Raw genomic sequence first — 25,081 nt, forward strand, 5'->3', positions numbered from 1 at the left:
CAAGTGAGTTGTGGTGGAGGGGAGTTTGAGAACCCCTGTCTTACAGGGAATGCTGCATCTGACCAAAGCCTCACCAGCCAGTCTTTGAATGCCTCAAAGTGATCTCAGCCCCTGTTGAAACCCATGCCAAGTCCTCAAATTGGAATGCATACTTGTGACTTGTCCCTCTTGCTCTTACTGAAAAGATTCCCAGGTAAAAGACACCAAAAAAGGCCACCAGAGCAAGTAGTGGTAAGAATGTATGACTTAACTAAATAGACACTTAGCAGCTTATACTGCTAATGGTACTCCAAAATCTACTGCCCTAGGGTGGGCTGCTTCATGGGAGGGCTAACCTAGCAGGAGGACCTTGGACAGGACTTGGCTGAAGGGAAAAATGGCCTCTCTCATGATGATGGGACTTCCACTTGAACCTAGGAAGCTGCCTTGTATTGGGTCCGCCCATTGGTCCAGCAAGCTCAGTATCATCTGCACTGACTGGCAGTGATTCTCCAGGGTTTCAGAAGGTGACTTTCCCAGGCCTACCTGGAGATGCTGCCAGGGATTGAACCTGCAGCCTTCTGCAAACAAAGCACACTCTCTGTTTACTTTCTCAGCAAGTTGGGGGGGGGGGAGGAAGGTTGGATGTGGGCTTCCCGTGTTGGAGGAAAGCAATTGGAGTCAATGTGTCCCTCGTGGGGTCTAGCATGGATGATACCCCAGGGGCAGTGCACACAGTTGCACAAGTATTTCTGGCCCCCTCCTTTTTTGGACATGCTGGATGCTGAGTTATTTTGAGTGAATTCTTGTTTATTTTTACCATCTCTCTCTCTCTCTCTCTCCCCGACTCCCAGGCTCCTTCCTGCCTCGAAATTACCCTCTTCCCTAAATCAGATTTTTAGCAGTGGGGATGAAACTGGAGCTCCTGTCTCACCCAGTCACAATTGAAAATGTTGTGAAGAAGAGGGTCAGCAGTGCTGGGGCCAGGGGTAGAAGGAACGCCTCCTTACCATTTTCATAGTGCTGTAGGCAACTCTGTAGGGAGAAGGCAAAACGTTGGCAGAAACATCAAGCCTGGCCCAACTGCACAGGTCATCCAAGCAGCCCTTCTAGGCAGTAATGGGGCACTTGTGAAGCAATGTGCCATCCAAGAACTGGGTCCCAAGATTACTGGCAACTTCATAGGGGCTATTAAGGCACACTTCTTAGTTGGTGCATCTGGCTGTTTGGGGCAGCTACTTCAGCCCATTGCATTGTTTTTACCTGTGGTGCTGATCATGATCTTTCCTCTTTTAGCATCTGAATGAGAATCCACATCTTCCCTTTTCCCTTTTCCTAGTGCTGTGTTCCTCCATTCCTGGAGCAACGCAAAGTTCAGAACAGTTGTTGCAGGGAGAGAAAGTACCAGGTATATGAATTAAAATGTACAGTATGTGTAATAACCTGTTTGATTACAAGGTGTAACAGATGCTGGCCGCTAACCATCCTTTCTTAAGCCAATTGCTTACTAATGTTAAAAGATGGTTGGTTGATATTTCCTAAAAAGGGATTTAATGGGAATGTTAATGTACCCTGATGGCTGCAAAATCTTTCTCCCTTCCTTTTGGGAAAGCGGCATCCTCTACCCAGCAGTGGGAGCAGGCAGAGAAACAATTTGGTGCTGGTTCTGCTGTTGTATTTCAGCAGGAAACCAATCTGGGAGTTTCTAGCTAGAGTTAGATGAAAGTAGGGCTACAGCTGGAGCGGGGGTGTTTGAATTGTCCCTCTTGTCCCACTCCTTACTGCTCATCTTGTACCTATGACCCCATTAAGTACTCCCCACTTCCTTGAGCACTTAGCAATATCATAGGTATATGATGAACAGTTTTCATAGGAGCATCTCAGCAAAAGTCAGAATGAGCATCCAAAGCAACATCCAGTCTAGTTACTGCTCTCAGCACTATAAGCAAAATGGCTTTACCTTTTATTTCAGACACTGATGCCTTGAGAGAAAGTTATGGACACCTGTGCACGCATCCTCTCTTTATATTCATAGTGACTGATGACAAGCTGGTTTCACACCACTCTTGGTGCACTGTGGGCATTGGGGCTCTGTGATGGAGACTAGGGAGATCTAGGGATGGAAATCTGTCAGAAAAGTTTTATGGGTTTTTTTTCTTGCTGCAGCTTCTTCATTGCTCACTGAGTTATTATTTTTTTTTTATACCAGCAAGGTTTCACCATGCCTCAGAAGGTATTCAGTTGGACCCACTGAAAAATATGGCCATTCTATTTAGTGAGATTCATTTTGGAGTAAAGAAATTCATTTTTGGCCCGCTTGGAGGCAGGCTGTGCAACATGGCCTTTCCCAGTTTGAAGAGACACTTGGCCAACAGTCTGAGGCTAAGAGGCAAAGAAGGAAGGCCCATAGCCAGGGAGACAGGCCAGGGACAGACTGCACTTGCTCCCAGTGTGGAAGGGATTGTCACTCCCGAATTGGCCTTTTCAGCCACACTAGACGCTGTTCCAGAACCACCTTTCAGAGCGCGATACCATAGTCTTTCGAGACTGAAGGTTGCCAACTATAAAGATGCATAAGCTGAGGCTGTCTACATTTTGGCCGAATCAGAGGATGGATGAACTGCTGGTGCTTTTCTCTCCTCTGCTCTCTCAGTCAGCTTCCAATCTGCACAGAATTCCTAGTTACAAGAGCCCCTTCAGTGCAAATTGGATTAGGTTCCCCCAGGACCTTCAACATATGGAAAACCAACCTTCTTTCAGCATTATTTGCTTCTCATCTATGGCCCCTGTAGGCATACTGTATACAGTTCTGTTCCATTTTCAATATTTCTATTGACTTGTCTCCAATGCGCACTTCATGTGGGGGAAAATGTAGTAGTTCCATGCTCTTTGCAATTGGTAGCTCTGCAGCAAAACAAACAAACTCGTATTTCACCCTGATATTTAAGTCCAAGAAGAAAACAAAAGTAGTCAATCTAAATCCTGGAACAATCAACCCTATCTGTTTAATGCCAATTGCTCAAAGTTGCTCATAACTCCTACTGGAGCTATCGTATTTCCATTTATCCTATAGTTATTCTAGCCTATTTAGAATAGGCTCCAGACTTTCACTAGCATTTGCAAATCCTATACTGGTAGGCAGGAATATTTTCTTGGTACTCTCAAATAGATACCATAAGCCAGGCAGAAACCTGGGTTTATAATACAGTACTGAAGTGTAACATTTGTTCCTGAATTTTCTCCCATATGATACTAATAGTAGCTTCATAGGGATTTTTCAGATTGAGGAAATGGCACAGCAAGAAAGGGTTCAATACGACTTTCACCCAGGCACTGCTGATCAGATCCAATTTCAAGCAAATTTTATTCTAAATTGGCATAGACACTCCAAAACTCTAGAGCTGGACCAATTTTGGATCTCTGCATCTTGTGTGGTTTAACTGAAGGACACATCCTGCTGGAATACCTCAGACTGATTCTTTAGCCTAGGGGCTCAGATCCCTGAGACGAAGCTGCTTGAGAGCCAGACCCTGCCAGTAATGACATCACAGCTCTGCTAGACACATGGGTCAGAGCCCTGCCCCCAGTAAAGAATCCTCCCAGCATCCCTGCGTGAAATGAGAGGACATCTAAATTTAGGCAATAACTCAAAGGGGTGCCAAGTATCTGGGAGGGATGCTTGAGAATGGCACTGCCTTTGACCTGGCCAGTGCCACTCATGCTTTTGTGCCAGTTTCTAACTCTTGCAGGCTGCAGTCTCTGAGGGAGTTTGTGTCCTTGTCTCATGTCTCGTACATGATGAGAAATGTGCGTGAGGATTTGTTCAGGAAGCACATAGAAAGTGATTGCAAAGGGTGGACATTCCTTATTGCACAGATGTACAATTATTCACTTTTTCATCTGTGCAATAAAGTGCCAGAGATTGCATATATAAACACATGGAACTGTGTGCGTGTGTCTGTCAGTCTGTTTTTGAGAGTATTCAGGGTGATAGGAATAATGCAAAAAGAACTGCCATTCACTTTGGTTTATGGGCAGATTTACACCCATTTCCTTTTTTCTTCTGGTCTGAAGTCAACCCACACATGGCGTTGCACATGTTGAACCAAAAGATGAGTGGTTTTCTTGATTTATGATGTGACACATCCAGATTCTAACCACTTTTCAAAGATGTCTCAGGATGAGGTGTATTATAACCTGGATGTACTGCAGAACTGCAAACCCCCTGAAAAAAATGTGATAGTATGAATTTTAAGCCACAACAACAGTGATGTGAAGGTTGTTATGACCTCAGTATTTATCCATTCCACTGTGAAAATACCTTCCATTTAAAGTTCATAGAAACATCATCAAAGAGCAGCACAGGTGGGAGAACTTTTTTTTAGGATCAATTGCCTTGCAATCCTCATGGGCCAATCACTCACTCCTGGAAGGCACTGTGCCCTTTCTTCTGTAGAACTTTCCCAGCAAGTTATGGTACAGTAATCGTCCCAGTGTAGATCAGCAATTTACAAGTACTGTGTGTGGCACATTGGAGTTCCATGTATGGTCCACAGACATGCTGCAGGAATTTGGGGGAGGGTCATCTATTAGGAGGGCCATTGGGGGATGTGCCATTCACCAGCAGCTGTGCAGGGTGTCAATTGTCAAAAAATTGATGGTGTGCCTTGACAATTTTAGCACCTTGTCCGTGTGCCCTGAGATGATAAAGGTTAAAATTTGCTGCTGTAAATATTGGCGTGTTGTTCCACTATGTCTCCAACATGTTGGGTAGAAGCTTCTTTGTTGTCTCCCAGCAGTACAAGATGGATGGTCCCACTCACTTTGGATCCAGAACAGCCTCTGAAATTAAAACTGGGCCCTGAGTACTTACAGGCCATTAAGGCTTCTGCATGACTCTGCTGATTTTTTTTTTTTTAACTGCACCAGCATAGCTAATCAGGGAATTTATTTTGCAAGGATTCTGCAGCCTAGGATGGAGGAGGAGGGGTTGCTCTCATCCTGACCTCACCATCTCTTGGGCTGTCTTGATGGCTCATCTTATCTTGGAAGATTAATTACTCAGAGCTGGCTTATTTATTGCGCATGCCAGTTCCTGGCATTGCCACAGCTGTGCTCATCAGACATCATTCTTTCTTCATTACAAATACAGGTCCCCCCCCCAATGAGTTTGTCATTAGTTCCAGATCAGTGCCTGAAGTATCATTGTTGTATCCTTTGTCTCATCCCAGCAGAAATACACAGCCTCTCTTCATAGAGTAGTTCCTGGCTGGGGGAATAGCACCCCAATCCCCACCTTCACCCTCTAATGCTTGCCAGAGACAATGCTTTAGAAGGGCAGACTGCCATTACTGCTGCTTTAGATGCTCCACTGGGGAAAGGGTGCAAGATCAAGGGGTTCTCATGTGTTTCATTGGCCAATAACAGAGTCCTGATGTAGATACAGGAACAAAAGAACATTTCAGAAACAGGCCTTCCTTGTTCTCTAACAGACAGGATACTGCACCTTGTCCCAATATTTAAATAAAAACAACAACCCATCAATAAAACCAAATGCATTACAGTCAGTGTTAGAAGAATCATTCAGTACTGTATATCCATTTGGGTTTCTCTTTTGACCAAAGTACTGCTCTATTTTTAGCTGTCAGGCCTGCCTAATGCCAAAGGTCAAACCTTCAGAGATGGTCTTTCATCAGCAGTATACATGGGAAACATTTACACCTAAATCACTGATCACGTCACTGTTCCATTGGTGCTTCTTGGCAGACAGGCCCCTATGGGAAAGTTACAGATTTCATTAGGTTACATTCCTCTCTTGGCTTCCAGCTAAACTATAATTCATACATATGGGAAGCCCAATTTTATGGAACTCCTTGTTTGGTGATTAATCCATGCAATTGGGCATGCACTGTATACTGCAGGGGTGTTTCAGGCCCCAAAAGTCTCCTCCAGGTAGCCAAACATTGATTCCCTTGCCCGGGGGGGGGGGTAAGTTCTTATACCTGAATGGGTTTACTTGGACTTGCACCAGTGATTTTGCTGGCAGAAGTCCAAGTGAATCTGGGAAGGTGGATTGAGGCCAGGAAGGGAGATGGAATAGTAGCAGCACTGCTACAGCTGATCCCGCTCCCTTCCTGGCCTTGATCCACCCTCCTCCCTGCCCTGATCTCCTCCCCTTTCCTCCCCCTCCAAATGTCCCACCCGCCCTACCCCCCTTCTGAGTTACTAGCATTGGGGGACATGGACATGAGGCTGGCATGTGGACTCAGCCATGTGGAATGGCATGTTGTGTTTTTTGACAGCCATAAAGGGCTTTATGCTGCTGGAACATTAATTTCAGCAACATAAATCCCTATTAGAATTGGGTTGTAAATTCTTCACAATGATCAGATCACTTTATGATACACTCTCTGCAGTAAAAATAAGGTTCACTATATGATACATTATTCACTTTATGATGGGCTGATGATTGCCACCAAAAGGACCTTGAGGGTGGTCAATAAGCCAATCAGTGATGCAAATGGAGGTGTCTGGTGGCATTTCTGCAATGTTTTAAATAGCATGGTTGAGTAATTAGGGAGAAGGAAACAGTCCTTGTGTAATTTGTATTTTATAGTTACAACCTTGTGTACACTGATAACCACAGCACTTCAGGAGAGCTATAGGCACCTTTTAAAGCACCCTAGAGAGGGAAATAGCTTAGTTCTGTGGCAGAAACTTCAACTTCCAAAGTCTTAGAACGAGTTACCAAAAAACAATGCATTGTTGGGTTCACGTTACAATATTTTCACAATAGTCTCCAAAATGGATTACCATTGGAAAGGAGGAGTCCACTGTATTTTATCTTTGAATAGTAACTAGAATGATGTTGATTGGTCCATTGCTACCTCATGTGTGATGTCATAGGATATACTCTGAAAACACACTTTTCGACCTATAAAAGGGTTTCCCCCGAGAGGCACAGGAAAACCTGGTTTTTGGTTTTTGGCTACCTGCTTAGCAGCCCATTTCTCAGCTTCTGTAAGATAAGGAGGCTTGTTTTACTGTATGGTTGAGAGAAACAAAAGCCTGCCCCCCAAATGGATTGCTGGTAACTCTCTGAAATTATTCTTATTATTTGCCTTAACTTCTAAGACTTTACCATCTTCTGTGAAATCAGAGTTTTAAATAAGTATTTAAATTTTTTTGTGTTTTTTTTAAGTACGGTGTTGCCAACCAGCTAAGTCATCAGGAAACCATATATAGTTTGCTACACTGATTATGCCTTTTTGAATGAACTTATCAAAAAGCTATCAAGGTCATTCAGGCCAACTTGGTTTGTGCTGGAGACTCAATCCTCCACTGTGCCCCTCCTGTGGGTGGCCATTCCTGCTAGCAATGCAGGACATGGGAGGATTGTGTGGGTTTTTTTCTCATTCCAGCAAAGAACAGATTTAGGATTGTTTACTCCTTTGTGGGCTTTTCTCCAGATTATGCACAGTTGTGCAGAGGAATGCGTAAGCTGCATGTGTATGGGTTGTTTTCATGGCATGATAAAGAGTTCTCTCTGTGACTTCTGCAGAGCTCCTGGAGTTGAGCAGATTCGTGAGCGTATGTGTTCTGTGAAAGGATGAATGCACGTGAATGAAAGTGGCAGAAGATGGTAGATGTCATCTTTTTACATGCAAGGTGGCCTCGCTGCCCCACATTGTGCCAGACTCTTGCTGCCTGGTATTGCGCAGTGGCTCTCCAGGATGTCACAGCAGCAGAGCATGTCCTTAATTGCAGAGCACTCTCTGCAAATTCTGTCTGATTGTTACCCAGAGAAAACTCAAAGCAAACAGACAAAACCAGCTCCATCGATTGGAATGCTTTGTTCGAGAGCCAGTGTGGATATCAGCGGCGCAATGTTGGTGTTAGAAAGCCTTTGGTTCTAATCCGCATCCAAGTGTGAAAGACGTGGGCGATCTTCAGCCAGTCATTTCGCTCTCTGCCTCACATAATCCACTTCACCAACATTTTGGGAGACTCAGAAATGGCAGGATGCGGACAACTGTTGTGTCCTAGCTGTGAGCACCTTACTGATGCTCCCCTTACTGGTGCCTCCCCTTACTGGTGCTCACAGGAAGGGCAGGGTAAAAAAGGGAATACAGTCTGAGCAGGATAGTGGCAAAAGAGATATGAGTCACAGAAAGGCATTAACAGCACCAGGATAGGGAATGTATGAATCAGATGAAGCTGCTTCACCCTGAGTCAGACAGCTGATCCACCTAGACCAACATCCTGCCTGGTAGCAGTCCTTTGACATCGCAACCAGAGGCCTTTCTCAGCTCCTCATTCAAATTCTGTCTACCTGGAGAAAGCAGGGGTTGAAACTGGAATCTTCTGCACACAATGCTTGTGTTCTAATACTAAACTATAACCCCTTCCAAAGCCAAGGGGCAAGAGAGAGGGGCAAGTCACCACATCAGGCAAAGGATTGCTGCCCCCTGGACAGTGGCATTTCCTGCATGTGTCACTATATCTCCACCAAGGCTATGAACAATTTTTAAAAATACTACTGGAACATTGTGTGAACGTAGTACTATGTCACAGACATAGCATTTTAAAAATACTCAGTTCCTGGCCTTGGACACGGGGCTGCCTTTGAAGTCTATCCAGAAACGGTAGTTAGTTCAAAGTATAGCCACTAGATTGCAAACTGGAACTGACTGTTGGGAACATCTCTCTCCTGCGTTACAAGAGTGTCACCAGCTTCTAGACTATTTCTGAGCACCATTTCAAAGTATGGGTGCTGACCTTGAAGCCCTATATAGCTTGGGGCCACCTGGGCATCTGGAGGAATGTCCATTCCTGCATCAATCTGCTTATGCACTAAGATCATCTTTGGAGGTCAGTTTTCAGTGTCCCGCTTGATGAAGAAAAGGGGGTTGTGATCAGAGGGACAGCCTTCAAGGTGGGGGTGATGGGGTGCCCTGTTTATGGGATACATTCCCAGGAAGGTTTACCTGATGCTCCCTTGGGGCTCTTTTGCATCAGGCAAGGACATCAATATCTGTGGATCTGGCTCAGCGTGGAAAGCGTTTGAAGTTAATCCCTTTTAGCTACTAGTTTTAGTCCTAATGCGGTGGTCAGTGCAGTAATGCAAACACATCTACATTAGAACAGTGTATAATCCCAATCCAAGACAATTACAATAGTATTGTTTCACATACTCAGTTTTCCACAAACATATCCACAGCTTTGATACATATAAATAATATGTACTTATATTTGATACTTTGATACTTATATAAATGTATAAAATAAACAAATAAAAGCCACCATTCCCAGCAATCTAAATTCTGTGCCAGATACAAGATTTTGCATGGGATCCCAGTAGGCAAACAGACATAGTCATGAAACCAAGCTCTGTATCTCTGCTCTCTCGAGACCAGCCTCATCCGATCCACTGGGAAATCTCCCCATTTTGAAGGGCGCTATCACAAGCTTGCTCTAATTTGCACCTGGCATCAAGGCATTCAAGGAAGCGTGAAAAGGTGGTTTGTACATGGGCTAGGACAGTGGTTCTCAAATTGTGGTTCTGGCACCCACCAGTGGGTTGTGATCCAGTTTTGGGTGGTTCACGAAACTTAGAAAATCACTGCAGAAAATTAGCAGCATTGTATTTAGACTTACGTAGAATGGAAAGTGTCCTGTTTGCACCAAAACATACTTCTGCAGCAGCTATAGCCCCACAGCTGTGTCCTTGAGCTCCTATACACTCCATCAAGGTAAGTGGATCTACATGCCAAAGAGTGACTGTAGCAGGCCAGTTTCCTCCCAGATTTGACACAGTGTTGCAGCTATGCAGACAGCTATGCAGTCAGGCAGCCAGCAGCAGGGTGGGGGCTATCCAGTGTTCTGCGTTGAGTGTCACATGTATGTTTATTTGCCTGTGGGGAATAAGTCATGGGTGTGTCCTCAGTGCAAGGAGCTCCAGGGTCTCAGGGAACGCGTCCGCTCCCTTGAAGCCTTGGTGGCCAACCTGGAGAAGCAGAGGCAGGGAGAGAAGGACAGTGGGGAGACTTCCGGGGATGATCATGCTTCATCCCAACCTCAGGCGTGCAGCTTCTCAGCTGCCTGGGTGGGAAGTCTCGGGGCTGGAGGACGTCATCCTGGAGAGGAGGGAAACAATCCCCTAGGGGGGGACCCCTTCTCCAGGGGACGGGCCCGTATCTGAATGCACTCAGGATACTCCTCGGCGGGAGGGGGGTCGGAGGCTTCTTGTAGTGGGGGATTCAATTATTAGAAACATAGAGAGGGGGTTTGCGACGGATGTGAGGACCGCATGGCGACTTGCCTGCCTGGTGCGAATGTTGCGGACATCTCGTCTAGACAGGCTGGTAGACAGTGCTGGGGAGGAGGTAGTGATTGTGGTGCATGTCGGCACCAACAACGTGGGCAAGTGTAGCCAGGAGGTCCTGGAGGCCAAATTTAGGCTTTTAGGAAGGAAACTGAAAGCCAGGACCTCAAAGGTAGCGTTCTCAGAAGTGCTACCTGTTCCACGTGCAAGGCCAGCTAGGCAGGCGGAGATCAGGGGTCTCAAAGCATGGATGAGACGGTGGTGTAGGGAGGAGGGGTTTAGATTCGTTAGGCACTGGGGAACGTTTTGGGACAAGCTGGGCCTGTACAAGAGGGACGGGCTTCACTTGAACCAGAATGGAACCATACTGCTGGCGCATAACATTAAAAAGGTGGCAGAGCAGCTTTTAAACTGATCCCTGGGGGAAGGCCGACAGGAGCCGAGGGGCTTCCGGTTCAGGACTCCTCATCCCTATGGGATGAGGATGGGGAGGTTAGAGAATAACAAGGCAAAGGCAGAGTAGGAGAAGAAATTGGGAATGGTAGTGTGATGGGATGTGATAGACGGTTTGGCACAGTGAGAGGATGCGGGGACAAAGGAGCAAATAAGCAGCCCGTTGTGGGGCATTCCACATACAAATGCTTTTATGCGAATGCCCAAAGTCTCCGAGTAAAGATGGGAGAACTGGAATGTCTGGTGACAAGGGAAAACATTGACATAGTGGGCATAACGGAAACCTGGTGGAATGCGGAGAATCAGTGGGATACCACAATCCCAGGCTATAAACTCTACAGGAGGGACAGGCAGGGGCGTGTTGGAGGTGGGGTGGCCGTTTATGTTAAGGAAGGGATAGAATCCAGCAAAGTAGAGATTGAAGGCGGGTCTGACTCCACCGTAGAATCTCTGTGGGTTAAATTACCAGGCCTGTAGGGCGATGTAATACTAGGGGCATACTATCGTCCTCCAGAAATCGGAAGGGGACCTTGAAATGAGGAAACAGATCAGGGAGGTGACAAGGAGGGACAGGGTTGTAATCATGGGGGACTTCAATTATCCTCATATTGACTGGGTCAATTTGTGTTCTGGTCATGAAAAGGAGGCTGGATTCCTTGACGTGCTAAATGACTGTGCCTTAGAGCAGCTAGTCATGGAGCCCACCAGAGGACAGGTGACTCTGGATTTAATATTGTGCGGTACACAGGACCTGGTTAGAGATGTCAATGTTACGGAGCCGTTGGGGAACAGTGATCATGCTGCGATCCGTTTCGACATGCACGTCGGGGGAAGAATACCGAGCAAATCTCTCACAAAAACCCTTGGCTTCCGATGGGTGGACTTCCCTCAAATGAGGAGGCTGGTTAGAAGGAGGTTGAAAGGGAAGGTAAAAAGAGTCCAATCTCTCCAGAGTGCATGGAGGTTGCTTAAAACAACAGTAATAGAGGCCCAGTAGAGGTGTATACCACAAAGAAAGAAGGGTTCCACTAAATCCAGGAGGGTGCCCGCATGGCTAACCAGCCAAGTTAGAGAGGGTGTAAAGGGCAAGGAAGCTTCCTTCCGTAAATGGAAGTCTTGCCCTAATGAGGAGAATAAAAAGGAACATAAACTGTGGCAAAAGAAATGTGAGAAGCTGATATGGGAGGCCAAGCAAGACTATGAGGAACGCATGGCCAGCAACATTAAGGGGAATAATAAAAGCTTCTTCAAATATGTTAGAAGCAGGAAACCCGCCAGAGAAGCGGTTGGCCCTCTGGATGGTGAGGGAGGGAAAGGGGAGATACAAGGAGACTTAGAGATGGCAGAGAAATTGAATGAGTTCTTTGCATCTGTCTTCACGGCAGAAGAGCTCGGGCAGATACCGCTGCCCGAACGGCCCCTCCTGACCTAGGAATTAACTCAGATAGAGGTTAAAAGAGAAGATGTTTCAGACCTCATTGATAAATTAAAGATCAATAAGTCACCGGGCCCTGATGGCATCCACCCAAGAGTTATTAAGGAATTGAAGAATGAAGTTGCTGATCTCTTGACTAAGATATGCAACTTGTCCCTCAAAACGGCCACGGTACCAGAAGATTGGAGGATAGCAAATGTCACACCTATCTTTAAAAAGGGAAAGAGGGGGGACCTGGGAAACTATAGGCCAGTCAGCCTAACATCTATACCGGGTAAGATGATGGAATGCCTCATCAAAGATAGGATCTCAAAACACATAGACGAACCGGCCTTGCTGAGGGAGAATCAGCATGGCTTCTATAAGGGTAAGTCTTGCCTCACGAACCTTATAGAATTCTTTGAAAAGGTCAACAGGCATGTGGATGTGGGAGAACCCATGGACATTATATATCTGGACTTTCAGAAGGCGTTTGACACGGTCCCTCACCAAAGGTTACTGAAAAAACTCCACAGTCAGGGAATTGAAGGCCAGGAAGCAGAGAGTGGGTGTCAATGGGAAATTTTCACAATGGAGAGAAGTGAAAAGCGGTATGCCCCAAGGATCTGTCCTGGGACCGGTGCTTTTCAACCTCTTCATAAATGACCTTGAGACAGGGTTGAGCAGTGAGGTGGCAAAGTTTGCAGACGACACCAAACTTTTCTGAGTGGTGAAGATTAGAAGTGATTGTGAGGAGCTCCAGAAAGATCTCTCCAGACTGGCAGAATGGGCAGCAAAATGGCAGATGCGCTTCAATGTCAGTAAGTGTAAGGTCATGCGCATTGGGGCAAAAAATCAAAACTTCACATATAGGCTGATGGGTTCTGAGCTGTCTGTGACAGATCAGGAGAGAGATCTTGGGGTGGTGGTAGACAGGTCGATGAAAGTGTCGACCCAATGTGCGGCGGCAGTGAAGAAGGCCAATTCTATGCTTGGGATCATTAGAAAAGGTATTGAGAACAAAACGGCTAATATTATAATGCCGTTGTACAAATCGATGGTAAGGCCACACCTGGAGTATTGTGTCCAGTTCTGGTCGCCGTGTCTCAAAAAAGACATAGTGGAAATGGAAAAGGTGCAAAAGAGAGCGGCTAAGATGATTACTGGGCTGGGGCACCTTCCTTATGAGGAAAGGCTATGGCGTTTGGGCCTCTTCAGCCTAGAAAAGAGACACCTGAGGGGGGACATGATTGAGACATACAAAATTATGCAGGGGATGGACAGAGTGGATAGGGAGATGCTCTTTACACTCTCACATAACACCAGAACCAGGGGACATCCACTAAAATTGAGTGTTGGGAGAGTTAGAACGGACAAGAGAAAATATTTCTTTACTCAGCGTGTGGTTGGTCTGTGGAACTCTTTGCCACAAGATGTGGTGATGGCATCTGGCCTGGATGCCTTTAAAAGGGGATTGGACAAGTTTCTGGAGCAAAAATCCATTACGGGGTACAAGCCATGATGTGTATGTGCAACCTCCTGATTTTAGAAATGGGCTATGTCAGAATGCCAATGCAAGGGAGGGCACCAGGATGAGGTCTCTTGTTATCTGGTGTGCTCCCTGGGGCATTTGGTGGGCCGCTGTGAGATACAGGAAGCTGGACTAGATGGGCCTATGGCCTGATCCAGTGGGGCTGTTCTTATGTTATCTTATGTTAGTGTTAAGGAGTGTCATGTATGCATTTCATGGCCCAGCCATATGGCTTTTGGTAGCAGCAGCAGCTGTGCAGCCAGCATCCCATGTGGGCAGCGAGTCCAGGTGAGATAGGAAAATATTCCAGGAAATTTCTGGGCCCCCATTTTTTGCTCCTTGGCCCCCTTTTTGACCCTGGGTCTGGTTACAAATTACCCCCTTTACCCCCCTGCCCTTGGCATTTTTAAATCAGGTGCAACCTCGAGGGCCTCTAAAAAAATTGGGAACCACAGGGCTAGGAGATTCAGATGGGTCTCATCTCCAACCTTTCTTGCACACAGTAGCTGGGAAACCTGGCAACCGCTTTTCCCAGATGGGGATTCTTTGTTCATAGTATAGAAGAGAAATTGCAGCTGTTCAGCATGCCAAATTATGGCATTGGCCATGTTGCGTAGGTGGGTGCCTTGATTCCAGAGAAAAGGGGAGCTGGATGCCAAGACCTGCGGTCACCCATCAGTTCTTGCCATTTTAAAGCATTCCAGTGTCAGATATCTTTCTTCAATCAAACCTCCCCACTCTGGGGAGGCTCTTTTCTGGCAAGCACAAAAAACTGGAATCTGACACTCCACTCAAATCTCTTGGGGAAAGCCTTTTAGAAAAAGCCACACGCTACGCACTGATACAGCCCAGCTCTTTGGCCATCTCCATGGAAAAATATCTGTCCAAAAGTCCTGGCAGTCCAGTGGGAAGAGCATTTGCCCCTGAGAGGATGGGAAGCAGGATGTTGGGTGTGGGGAGAAAGACAAGGCCTCTAAAAGCTTCGTTCCCCAAAGCCTCTGACGTTCACAAGAGTTGGCAGAGAGTTTGGGCTTTTAGAAAACATCAGTATGATCTGTGGGCTATAGTAGAGTGTGGATGGATCACATGAGCAACAGCAGAGAATCTTGCTGATTTCAAAGTCTATTTTAGGCAGGAAGAGCGCGATAGGGAATCTCCCTGCTGCATCTTCAGCAGGGCAGAGCTGGGGGATTGTGATGCAGGGTGCTTCCCTGTAAGCCAGGCTGGCTGGCTGACTGGCAGGAAGTGTTGAGGTGAAAGCCGAGAACTGACAGTGCCACAGCGCTCTGCTCAGCTGCTCCATGTGGTGAGTCATCAGAGCTAAGGAGAATCTTTCTGAGCACTGAAGGACTCCCTGGTGCTGGAGTGGCTTCACCCACCCAGGCTTGCTTGTTTGTCAGAAAGATTTAAAAAAAAGTTTCCTTATTCAGGCTGGGACATTATCTGGGCAATGATGCTCTTTCCTGGCTTGTTCCTGGTACCCACTTGAGAGCTTAGCTATGGCACTGACGCACAGAAACATCTAGTCAATGAACATATGAAACTATTTCTTCCTGGGAGGTCACTCTACCGATTCCTCCCTAGATCAGTAGTGAATGCATTTTTGGCTTTCTTTGGAGTTTGATAAACTACTTCTTTGGTCTCAGTTGCTAAAGTCCCCAAAATGTTGCTAAAGTCCCCCCCCCCCCAAGTCCACTTACTGGTGTTATTTATCCTACTGAGGTTCAAAGCCTGGTTTAGAGTTTCTCTACCGGCGTGCACTGAAAGTGGGGAAAGTATCCAGACTTCACTCACTCAAGCAGCCTGATTGTGATGGTCATAGCAGGGTGGACAAAGGATGTTCGGAACAACTAGTCTTTATTACGCAATCTCGAGTGTGTGCCTTGTGATTGATAACAAAGAACAGCGTAAAATGTAATGGCTTAGAGAAGAATAGGAACCCACACCAGAATATGGTTCATCCTGGAAGCCTTGTATTTTTTATTCCATTTCCTGCCTGTAAAATGTTGGACTGTGAGGAAAAGGCCGTTCTGCTCATTAAAGGCAAATGTGAAATGGTGTTTGTGGGCTGGTTGGAATTCACTTCATGTTCCTGACTAAGAGTCCAAGTAGCTGGACTCTTGGGGGTGGAGTGACAGCTGTAGTGGACATCCAGGAGCAGGTGATGAATTCGGACTTTATTGTCAAGTGTTGTTGCTGGAGCATATGCATGTGCCCGGTGCTTTAGCTGCTTGCTGAGAGAAGGTCTGAAGGTTGTCACTACTCTGCCGGCCGCTCACTACCTGGCCCCTCTAGCTCCGCCTAATACTGGTGGGATCTGATTTCACTTCTCCTTTAACCAACTAGAATTTTCATTAAAGCATGTTAGTGCAATTGGAGGGGAAATGCTTGCTGAGGTTGCAATTCTGTGCACACTTACCTGGGAAGTAGCTCCACTGAATACAATGGAACTTGCTTCTGAGTAGACAGCCATGCATAGGATTGGGCTGTGACATACTCTGAGTTGAAGGTCACTCAGATGCAGCACCTGGAGGGGGGCAGGCAGGTTCAACCGCCTCAGCAGAAACTGGGTTCCTAGTTTCTAGGCTTTCTAGTCCTCTTTCCTTCTCTCTTACCCACTTCTCCTGCATCACTTTAGTGCTGGAACAACTCCTCTTCAGATGTTACATTTTCTTTCAAGTGCCTGGGGAACCCACCTTTTTTTGCAAACTGTTTCCTGGACTTCAGTAGATTTGACTTTCCTTCCTCTTCCAGTTAACCCTCCCCATTCCATCCTCATTATTTTATTCAATTCTGTCCCCTAAATTAATCTTTGCATGTCCTTCATATGGCTTGCCTATTTTAAGTCTACAATTTTTTGCTCCCTTACCCAATAGCGTAGCAATAGGGGAGAGGGAGGGGTGATCTTTCCCAGGTACCAGGGACTCTAGATGCTCGGTGGGGAGTCTCAGATAAGAGACTGATTGCTGTGTGCCCCCTGCAGCTGCTGCCACCTCCACAGCCTGGAGAGAGCCAGGGAGTTGTGCGTGTAGCCACCAGGCCAGTTGTGGCTGCCCAACTTCAGCTGCAGGTGCTGCACCAAGGCACGGCCAAGCCCCCTTCACTCCCAGCAGCTGCTGCCAGAGCCAAGCCACCTGCCTGCCTGTTGGTGAAGCTTTGTTTGCCCTGCTCTGAGAAGCCATTGGCTGATGGGGCAAGGAGAGATGGAAGCAGTGCTGAACCAATCATGTAATAACTGTGGTGACCAGGAGGTACAACAATTGTTGTCCCTTTAACAGGTGTGGAGAACAGGGCATTTCAGAAAGTGTGCCTTGCCTTAACGCTTCCCTGACAAGTTCATCTGCCCAGATCCTCTCTTCTGTACGAGCACTAGAGAAAGGCCCAGTTCTCCTTGACATCTGCTGATCACCATAGCAGTGGCCTATTTGGGAGGACAGAACAGGGGTGGGCCCTACCTATTATTATACAGATCACTGTAATGGCATTTTTCATGCATGGGCTGCTTTATAAATAAACTCTCATTCCACTTATCCTCCCCTCAGTGCTGTGAAGAAGGTTAGGCTGAGAGACACTGACTTGCCAAAGGCTGTCCAGTGACCTTGGCGAACCTGAGCATCCTATATCTGCATTTGACACATGATCATGCCATAGTTGCCTTCTTCCTGTGCTAGCCTGCCCACCTTTGGTCAAACTTCTGTGACCTCCAACCACCCATCAATTAACCACCAGGAGACTCTGAAAGCCAGTTGGGAGACTCTGCTATTGTTCAATAATTGGTGCTCTCTTCGTGCGGAAATATGTTCTTCTTGCTTCCTTTTTCCTATCAGCTCCCATCAACTCAGAACATAGTGAGTGTTCCCTCAGTGCAAAGCATGTGGAATGTACTTTATTGGGGCTAAGGTAGAGATATCAACATCAGGAGAAGAATATTTTCTGCTCTGCACATGATTTTAGGGACTCAAGGGGCTGAGCAATGCTGAAGAAGTCACAACTGTATACACACATGTGCCTACTTTTATAAGTAAATGCCAGTAGAAAAGAAACTGTGGTTTTTGTATGGCAGAATGCAGCTTAGCTGAGGGCCCCTGTGTTCATGAGCCTGTCCTTGGCCTCCACATCTCAAAACTTCCCAGATGCAGGAGGATCTACCAAAGGACCATGCATCCAAGATCTGATATGCAGCACCCCAGCTCATGCTCAGTTCCTCCCTAACACTCTGCTCTCTTTCTTCCAGGCTGCTGGTGGGAGCGCCACAGGCTGCTGCTTTGCCGGGTCAAAAGGCCAACAGGACTGGTGGGTTGTATGCCTGCCCCCTGACCCATGAGATTGATGACTGCAAGCGCGTGAGCATCGATGAGGGAGGTAGGAAAGCAGTTGTGCCTGGATGAAAACCAGCATCTAAATCCCCATGCTATCATATAGCGGCAGTTAGTGTCTGATTTTAGATCAAGGTTAAACTGAAGCCAGTTTGGAATCTGGGTTGGCTGTGAATACTAGGTCCTGTGAATGGGTTAATCTGAGCCACCAGCATCCTAACTCACCCAAGTGTAAACCTGGAATCTGTTTCAATAAATAAATGCCAGGGCTCCAGCTTTAGAATGGATGAAGTAAGAATCATAAAAATGATATCTCTGAGCATGCATTACTCCTCTTACTCTGATATGACCATGCCTTGTTCTCACACTCTGGGATCACAGGTGGTTGATTTCCAGACCAAATGGCTTGGTTTTCAGGTACATTTGGGTCCTAGAAACTTGCACTGCAGAATTTAGCAGAAATCATGGAACAAAACTGGATTAGGGAGCCTAAATATTGAGTCAGTTAATTTCTGATGAGCCATTTGGGGGACATCAGGGTGTCTTATCCCTTTGGCTGATTCTCCCCGAGTTGTAGCACAGAATCTGGATCACCTGGCATAGCGCCCCCTCCTGGTGACTTGTTGCATTTCTACTTGGCCATTCTTAACAGTACATCTTCCCAACTCCTTAGGCCACTAGAGTTATAGAGGTATTTTTCTGTCCTGCCATAATATATGCCAGGAAAGGAGGGAATACTGCTGTGTTCTATGCAATGGATGGGGTAGGATAGACTCTCCTCTGTACAGAAATTGACAGACTTTCTCCCTCTCCTCCATACTTCACAGCTGACCTGAAGAAGGAGAGCAAGGAGAACCAATGGCTGGGAGTCACTGTCAAGAGCCAGGGCCCTGGCGGCAAGATCGTGGTCAGTGGCTGGCTGGGTGGGTGGTCACTCTGTTAACCCCTTTGGGACTGGATTGCAAAACATTAGGCTTCTGTCCTCTCTGTTAGAGCAGCTCAGGCCTTGACTTTGGGAAAATAGGTTTAGTGGAATCTTTTGAGAAGTGACGGGGGGCCATGAAAGAAGCTAGAAGGGGGCAGATTTCAAATGGCTTGTGACAGAGAAGAAGAACAACCAGAGATAGGGGGATTCTTGCCCTAGCTGTGTCTCTACCTGTGTGAACCAAAGGAAAACTGCACCAGGAACTCTTGCAGGGATAAGGAATATGCCTTAGTTCTGTACTGATCACATACCCTTCGTGTACATTCCCCCTTTTCCACATGAAATGGATCATGTTCTGTGAAAGGATAACCTGGAAATCAGCTCTACTGCGAGAGAGAGAGAGAGAGAGAGAGAGAGAGAGAGAGAGAGAGAGAGAGAGAGAGAGAGTTGTGCCTCTCTTCTTAGTTAAGCAGAGGTACCCTGAGAAATAGCAGAGCAGGCCTTACCCTGGGAACATCCTCATGAATAAGTAACTCTGGAGGAAGTGGACATTGTAAAAGGGTACACATTTTTCTATAGGGAATAGCAGCCAACTGCATTCCTTGGCTCTTGTTTCGTGGAGATCACAGTACGGTTCTCAATACCTGAACGGGTTTGTCCATCATACATTATCACTCATGTGAATATGACTCACACAATCAGAAAGCACACTGGACAAAGCCTTTGTGAATGTGGAAAGCAAACCCTTCTTGCTGAGACACTAGCTTTTCATGTGCAGGGAACCTGATTTGTAAGGGGAAATTCAAACATGGTGTCAGGAGGTCCAAGGCTTGTGCGAGGAGCTATGTTCTTTAAAGCTGGGACCTTGCCTAGTGAGCTACCCAGGAATGTGCATGTTCCAGTCCCAAAGCTTTCTTCTGGCTATATTCCAAGAACAGGCAAACAGAATGAGGTCCCTGGATTAGCTATCCTGAATCAATTCAGGCCTTCTACCATGGCTGGTCACCAGAGTTTGCCTGCCTGCAGTTCTCCATGCCTGAGCTCCAACCCCCAAGTCTGCCGACTGCCTGCTAGAGATCTGAGTTGGAGTAGAAGAAACCAGGTTTTATTCCTGGCATGATGGTCACAGCTCTAGCTAGCAGTCTGACACTAATGTATTCTCCATCCTTCCTGTCACATTATGGAATGGTACTTTCCAGGAAGTGATCAGCATGGTTTTTTGGACCATTTGAATCCACCACAGAGTACATGATGACATTCTAAAGATACTGGGGCAGGGGATGCACAGGGGAGCTATGTGTCTTCTGTTCATGCTTGTCCAGAATGCAAAACTTAGCTCATCTCTCTCTCCTCCCATGGTGAAACACATGCTCAGTCTCTGCATCTGAAGCACCGGTATCTCCCCTAGAAGTGGGAAGGGGAAGTCAGGGAAAAATGGACGTTTAGCTGTGGATATTATGAACAGCCACGGAAAGAGAAAGCACAACTTATTTCTACTTTCTCTTCCCTTTCTCAGTGGTTTAGAATCATTTCCCAGTGTCCATTACTGCAGAACACACTAGACTTCTAAGGCTGCAATTCTAACAACACTTTCCTGAGGGTAAACCCCATTGAACAAACTAGGACTTACTTCTGAGTAGACCTGGTTAGGATTGTGGCCCGAGTCACCTCTTTATTACTTGTGACTCACTGGACAGGCCCAGGGCGAAAACACTTAGCTTGGTACAATAACGGTTACAACATGTCTGAAGGGTTTTTCTGGTTACTGGCCTTTCTGAGCACAGACCTTTTCAGACACCCATACAAATTCAACCACTTCCAGAAATCTCTGCTGTAAAAAAGTTTCCTCCAGGTCTCTCACATGGCTGGCCACCTTCTGAGGCCATCTGGCCTTGCCTCTTAAAGAGGCTGCACACAATGCTCGCAATGGAATGTTCTTTTTCATCTTCAGTATTTTGTGCAAATCCTGGGCTTGCCTTGAGTCTGCAAGAAACTTCATATTTTGATCACTGCTTTACCCAATTACATTTTGCACCCTGGTAATGGTACCGCAGAAGTTGTTTATCCGGGATAAATCTCCTTATATGGTTTTTCACATTGGGGTACTAACCTACTGCTGAGATGGGAGCAACTGACATATTTTCTAGTCTTGAGTTAGACTTTTTTCTTGTTTGTGTTAGTCTTGTGCAGGAATGCCACTAAGCTGGACACTTTCTAATCCACTTCCTATTCTGCCCTGTCCTTCTTTCCATGTATCCCAGACCTGTGCCCATTTGTATGAAGCACGTAACAGGGTAAACGAACCTCTGGAGACGAGGGATGTGATTGGCCGCTGCTATGTACTCAGTGAGGGATTGGAAGTGGCTGACGACCTGGATGGTGGCGAGTGGAAATTCTGTGAAGGGCGGCCGCAGGGGCACGATCGTTTTGGCTTCTGCCAACAAGGGATGGCAACTGGCTTCACTGCCGATAGGCATTATATCCTTTTTGGGGCACCTGGCACCTACAACTGGAAGGGTAAGCTGGCAAGCATATGCCTGGGGTGTGGTGGGATTCTTAAATACGCAGCCCTGTCATTGATCATGCAGCTCAGCAAGGCTGTATCCCAGCCTGGAAGTTGCAATAGCCTTCAGAGGGATAGTGGAGCTCCACCTCTTCCTCCAAAGGTGGGAAGATTGTGGCCACTGGCACCCCTCTGGTATTTTCATGTCCACATCTTTGCCTCTGGACTGTAGCCTTCTTGCCTATCTTGCCCCAACATAGCCACTACTGGCTGACTTGACCTTTTATGCTAGGTGGAAGAGACAGTGGGTGTGCCCACCACATCACAACCCTTGTCTTGGTCAAAAGGCCCAATCTTATCTTTCCCCTCCCCCCACCAGTGCAGCCATGCTGCTGGAGCACATGCTGTCCTGCAGGGGGGTAGTCCTGGAGGTCTCCTCTGGATAAGGTAACATTCATTCTCTTACCTGGGGGTAAGCCTATGGCACCAGGATGGTTTTACTTAGACCTGTGGCAGTGATTTCACTGGTGTGAGTGGATCCAGGGAGTTGGATTGGGGCCCAGAAGAGGGAAAGGATTTTAGTGGATGTCTACTGCCACTGATATTGCCCCTTCCAACCCTTGTCCCAGCCCTGTCCCGGCCCATCTCCTCCCCCCCCATCCTATTCCAATGGGATGCCATACAATGGGAAGCCATACAATGTTGTGTAATGTTTCAACTGCCATAAAGATGCCTTATACTACCAGGACACTAGTTCTGACAGTGTAAGGGCACCTTGGGATTGGGCTGTAAATTTCTGTTAAGCATTGCCATCTGCATGAACTCCGTGGTAAAACTAGTGGGGTGTATCAGTTTTGATCTCTGACTCCCTAGCAAGCAGGCATGTCAGAAACCAATGTGCCAGTCACGTGTGTCGTTGAACTCCGTCACTTGACAGCGTGGGAAACGCAATGACCATGTCCATGTCAAGCCACATCACTTCTCCCACTTCTGAGCACCCAGAGGTGTGTCCACCCAGCCCTTCCATTTAGACCAAGTGGATAAACCGACATCACCTCTTGTTTGAAGCTGGTGGATAGATGGAAAGATGCGTCCATTTCCAAAGCGTTGCCCGCATACTGTTTTGTGAGAAGATTGTGTCTACTTCCCCAAACCTCCCCACCCCACCAATCACTAACAGGTGTTTGGTTTGGCAGGGACTGTACGGGCAGAGCTGAGTGGCTTGGATTTGAGTCACTACGATGACGGGCCGTATGAAGCCGGGGGAGAAAAGGACCAGGACCCCTCGCTCATCCCCTTGCCAGCCAACAGCTACCTTGGTACGGGGTTGCGCCCAGCAGACCAAGCACCACAGAGCAACCAGACAGGTCTCCACAGGGCAGGGTGTTAGTGAGGGGGCTCCTGAGGCTTGAGAGCATTTTGGCTTGAAAAATGGCTACAAATAGCCACAAGGACTCATTGGGAGAAATCTTGGTTGAAAACATAACTTCCAGTTGTTGAATCCTCAGTAAGGGTTTCATTATTTTGTCCTCTAAAGGTAAAATTTGGCAAAACCAATAGACTTTATTAGCAATTGTCACCCAGGACATAGAGAGGCAGTCTAGAAGGGAAAATGGCCTTCGGTCTTGTCACGTGATTTTGGACCCTGTTCCTGCTCAGTGCTCTGTGGTGCTTCCTTGGCTGGGCATCAAGGTTCCTCATACTGCTAACCCTCTCTCTCTCTCTCTCTCTTTCCTTTCGTTGGCCTTACAGGGATATTGTTTGTGACAAACATTGATAGCTCAGACCCTGACCAACTGGTCTATAAAATGCCAGAGTCCAGCGAACGGGTTCCTGGGAATGTTGGAGATGTGGCCCAGAATAGCTACTTAGGTTTGTAAGGTGTCGGTGTGCCCGTCTCAGTGATTTCTGCCTCTCCACCTTCCCCCTTGGAAATCCCCCTCCTCCTTCAGTATTTTTTAGCTAGTTTCTGTTGCTTTCTCCCTCTGTTGTGTTTTGTCACTTCTTTCCCCCAAGGACACATGGAATTAAAGAGTCCTTTGCTTGTCTTGATCAGCAGGGGGCTCTGTTCACAGCTCCTACGGTGGTGGCAGTAATAAGACCCAGGAATGTTGGGGGTGGAATAGGGCAAAGTCTGGAGCTATAGACTGTATGCTAGCAGCAGGTAGGCAATTCAAATAGCTAGGTCAGGGGTGCTGAGAGACTCAATTCTGTAAATGTGTTAGTACTGATTGATTTGGGCGCAATCCTAACCCCTTATGTCAGTGCTTTCCAGCACTGGCATAGCGGTGCCAATGGGACGTGTGCTGCATCCTGCAGTTGGGTGTCACTCATGGAGGCCTCCTCAAAATAAGGGAATGTTTGTTCCCTTACCGAAGAGCTGCATTGCCCTTATGTCAGTGGTGGAAAACACTGATGTAAGAGGTTAGGATTGCGCCCTTATAGATGTACATTAATTTGTCTGAGTAAGCATTCACACCAGTAACTCTGGCATCAAAAATAATGTGGATATTAAATTGTTTTTTAAAATCTATGTTTAAAACACTTAGAGGAGAGGAATGCAACAGGTGTTTGTTTTTGCTTAGGAAAACATATGGACTACTCTACTAAAAAAAAAAAAATCCAAATTTTATACCCAAAAGAAAATTATGACAGGCAATGAAATCGGCTTGCTTTGCATAATGTCTCTCAATCAGTGTGCTTAATTTTTTTTACCCAATATCAGCACTTTAAAAAAAATTTTTTTTTAGTGAAGGAACTCAGTGAAGTTGGAAAGAGAGGGATGAGCTAAGCTGTAAGCATGTATGGCAAGAAGAGGGTGACAGAGGGCCATGCTGGAAGGAATAGAGAGCCAACAAGGGCTTGTTTGGGATAGGGCAGAAGCACAGAAGCTCTTCCTCTGAATGCTAGCACCTTTTCAAGTCCTGTAAAAAGCTTCCATGTAACCATGAGAGCTAGAAACTTGAGGCACAACTGAGTCACTCATTTTTCAGACCCATTTCAGTGGGAAACATTGAAGCATGTGTCAGATTCTCCCCTGGAAATAAATGGTGTTTAAAAGTGTTTAACTTTGGCTGGATTATGATGTTTCTGTTTAAGAAATGAAAGTGGAATTTCTTCTTGGGAACTCATGCTAGATTCCAGCTAATGCATGGCATTCTACATGAAGAAACAGCAGAAGACAGATTGCCTAGGGTATAAATAGCAGCTTTGCACATATGCACTACATAAGATACCGCATCCAAGCATTGTACACAACACACACACACAGAACCAATTTTAGTTTGAAAAAGAAACATGTTGTAAAGTTGTCCCAAGAGTGCAATCCTTCAGAATGTGGGTGTGAGACCATATATTGTACATTCTCTCACATCATGAACTTCCCACACACTGAAAGCTAGCACATGAGGGAAAGGGTGGACTAGAATGTTTCTCCCTGATGCACTAGCTTACCACAGGAAAGGGATTTTTTTTTCTTCACATGGGGGAACTATCTGAGGTGCAGCCTCCACCACAAGATGGTACAGTTTCCGGATAATTGTGCTTCCCGGCCCCCCGTTTGCATTAGCTTGCATTCAGAGCAAAGTCCAAACTGAAAAACATTTTCACAGTGTTGTTCTTGTGGGGCTCCTCCTG

At 46.5% G+C, this 25,081-nt stretch overlaps 1 protein-coding gene across 6 annotated transcripts in view; it reads left to right on the forward strand.

Annotated features, from left to right (window-relative positions):
- ITGA7 (integrin subunit alpha 7) overlaps positions 1-25,081 on the forward strand; it is a 64,084-nt gene that overhangs the window by 16,792 nt on the left and 22,211 nt on the right. For 4 of the 6 annotated variants that reach the window (XR_010793773.1, XM_066615087.1, XM_066615088.1 and 1 more), the window contains exons 2-5: positions 17,936-18,063; positions 18,845-18,924; positions 21,204-21,459; positions 22,642-22,764. Coding sequence is in view for 5 of the 6 variants with exons in the window: in XM_066615087.1 (XP_066471184.1) it covers positions 17,936-18,063; positions 18,845-18,924; positions 21,204-21,459; positions 22,642-22,764 (587 nt within the window). In the remaining variant the exon portion in view is untranslated. Of the gene's footprint in view, positions 1-17,935; positions 18,064-18,844; positions 18,925-21,203; positions 21,460-22,641; positions 22,765-23,197; positions 23,318-25,081 lie in introns of all 6 variants that reach the window. The other 2 variants (XM_066615089.1, XM_066615085.1) reach the window with 2 other exon arrangements.

This window comes from Tiliqua scincoides, chromosome 2, assembly GCF_035046505.1.
Source record: "Tiliqua scincoides isolate rTilSci1 chromosome 2, rTilSci1.hap2, whole genome shotgun sequence".
NCBI lineage: Eukaryota > Metazoa > Chordata > Lepidosauria > Squamata > Scincidae > Tiliqua > Tiliqua scincoides.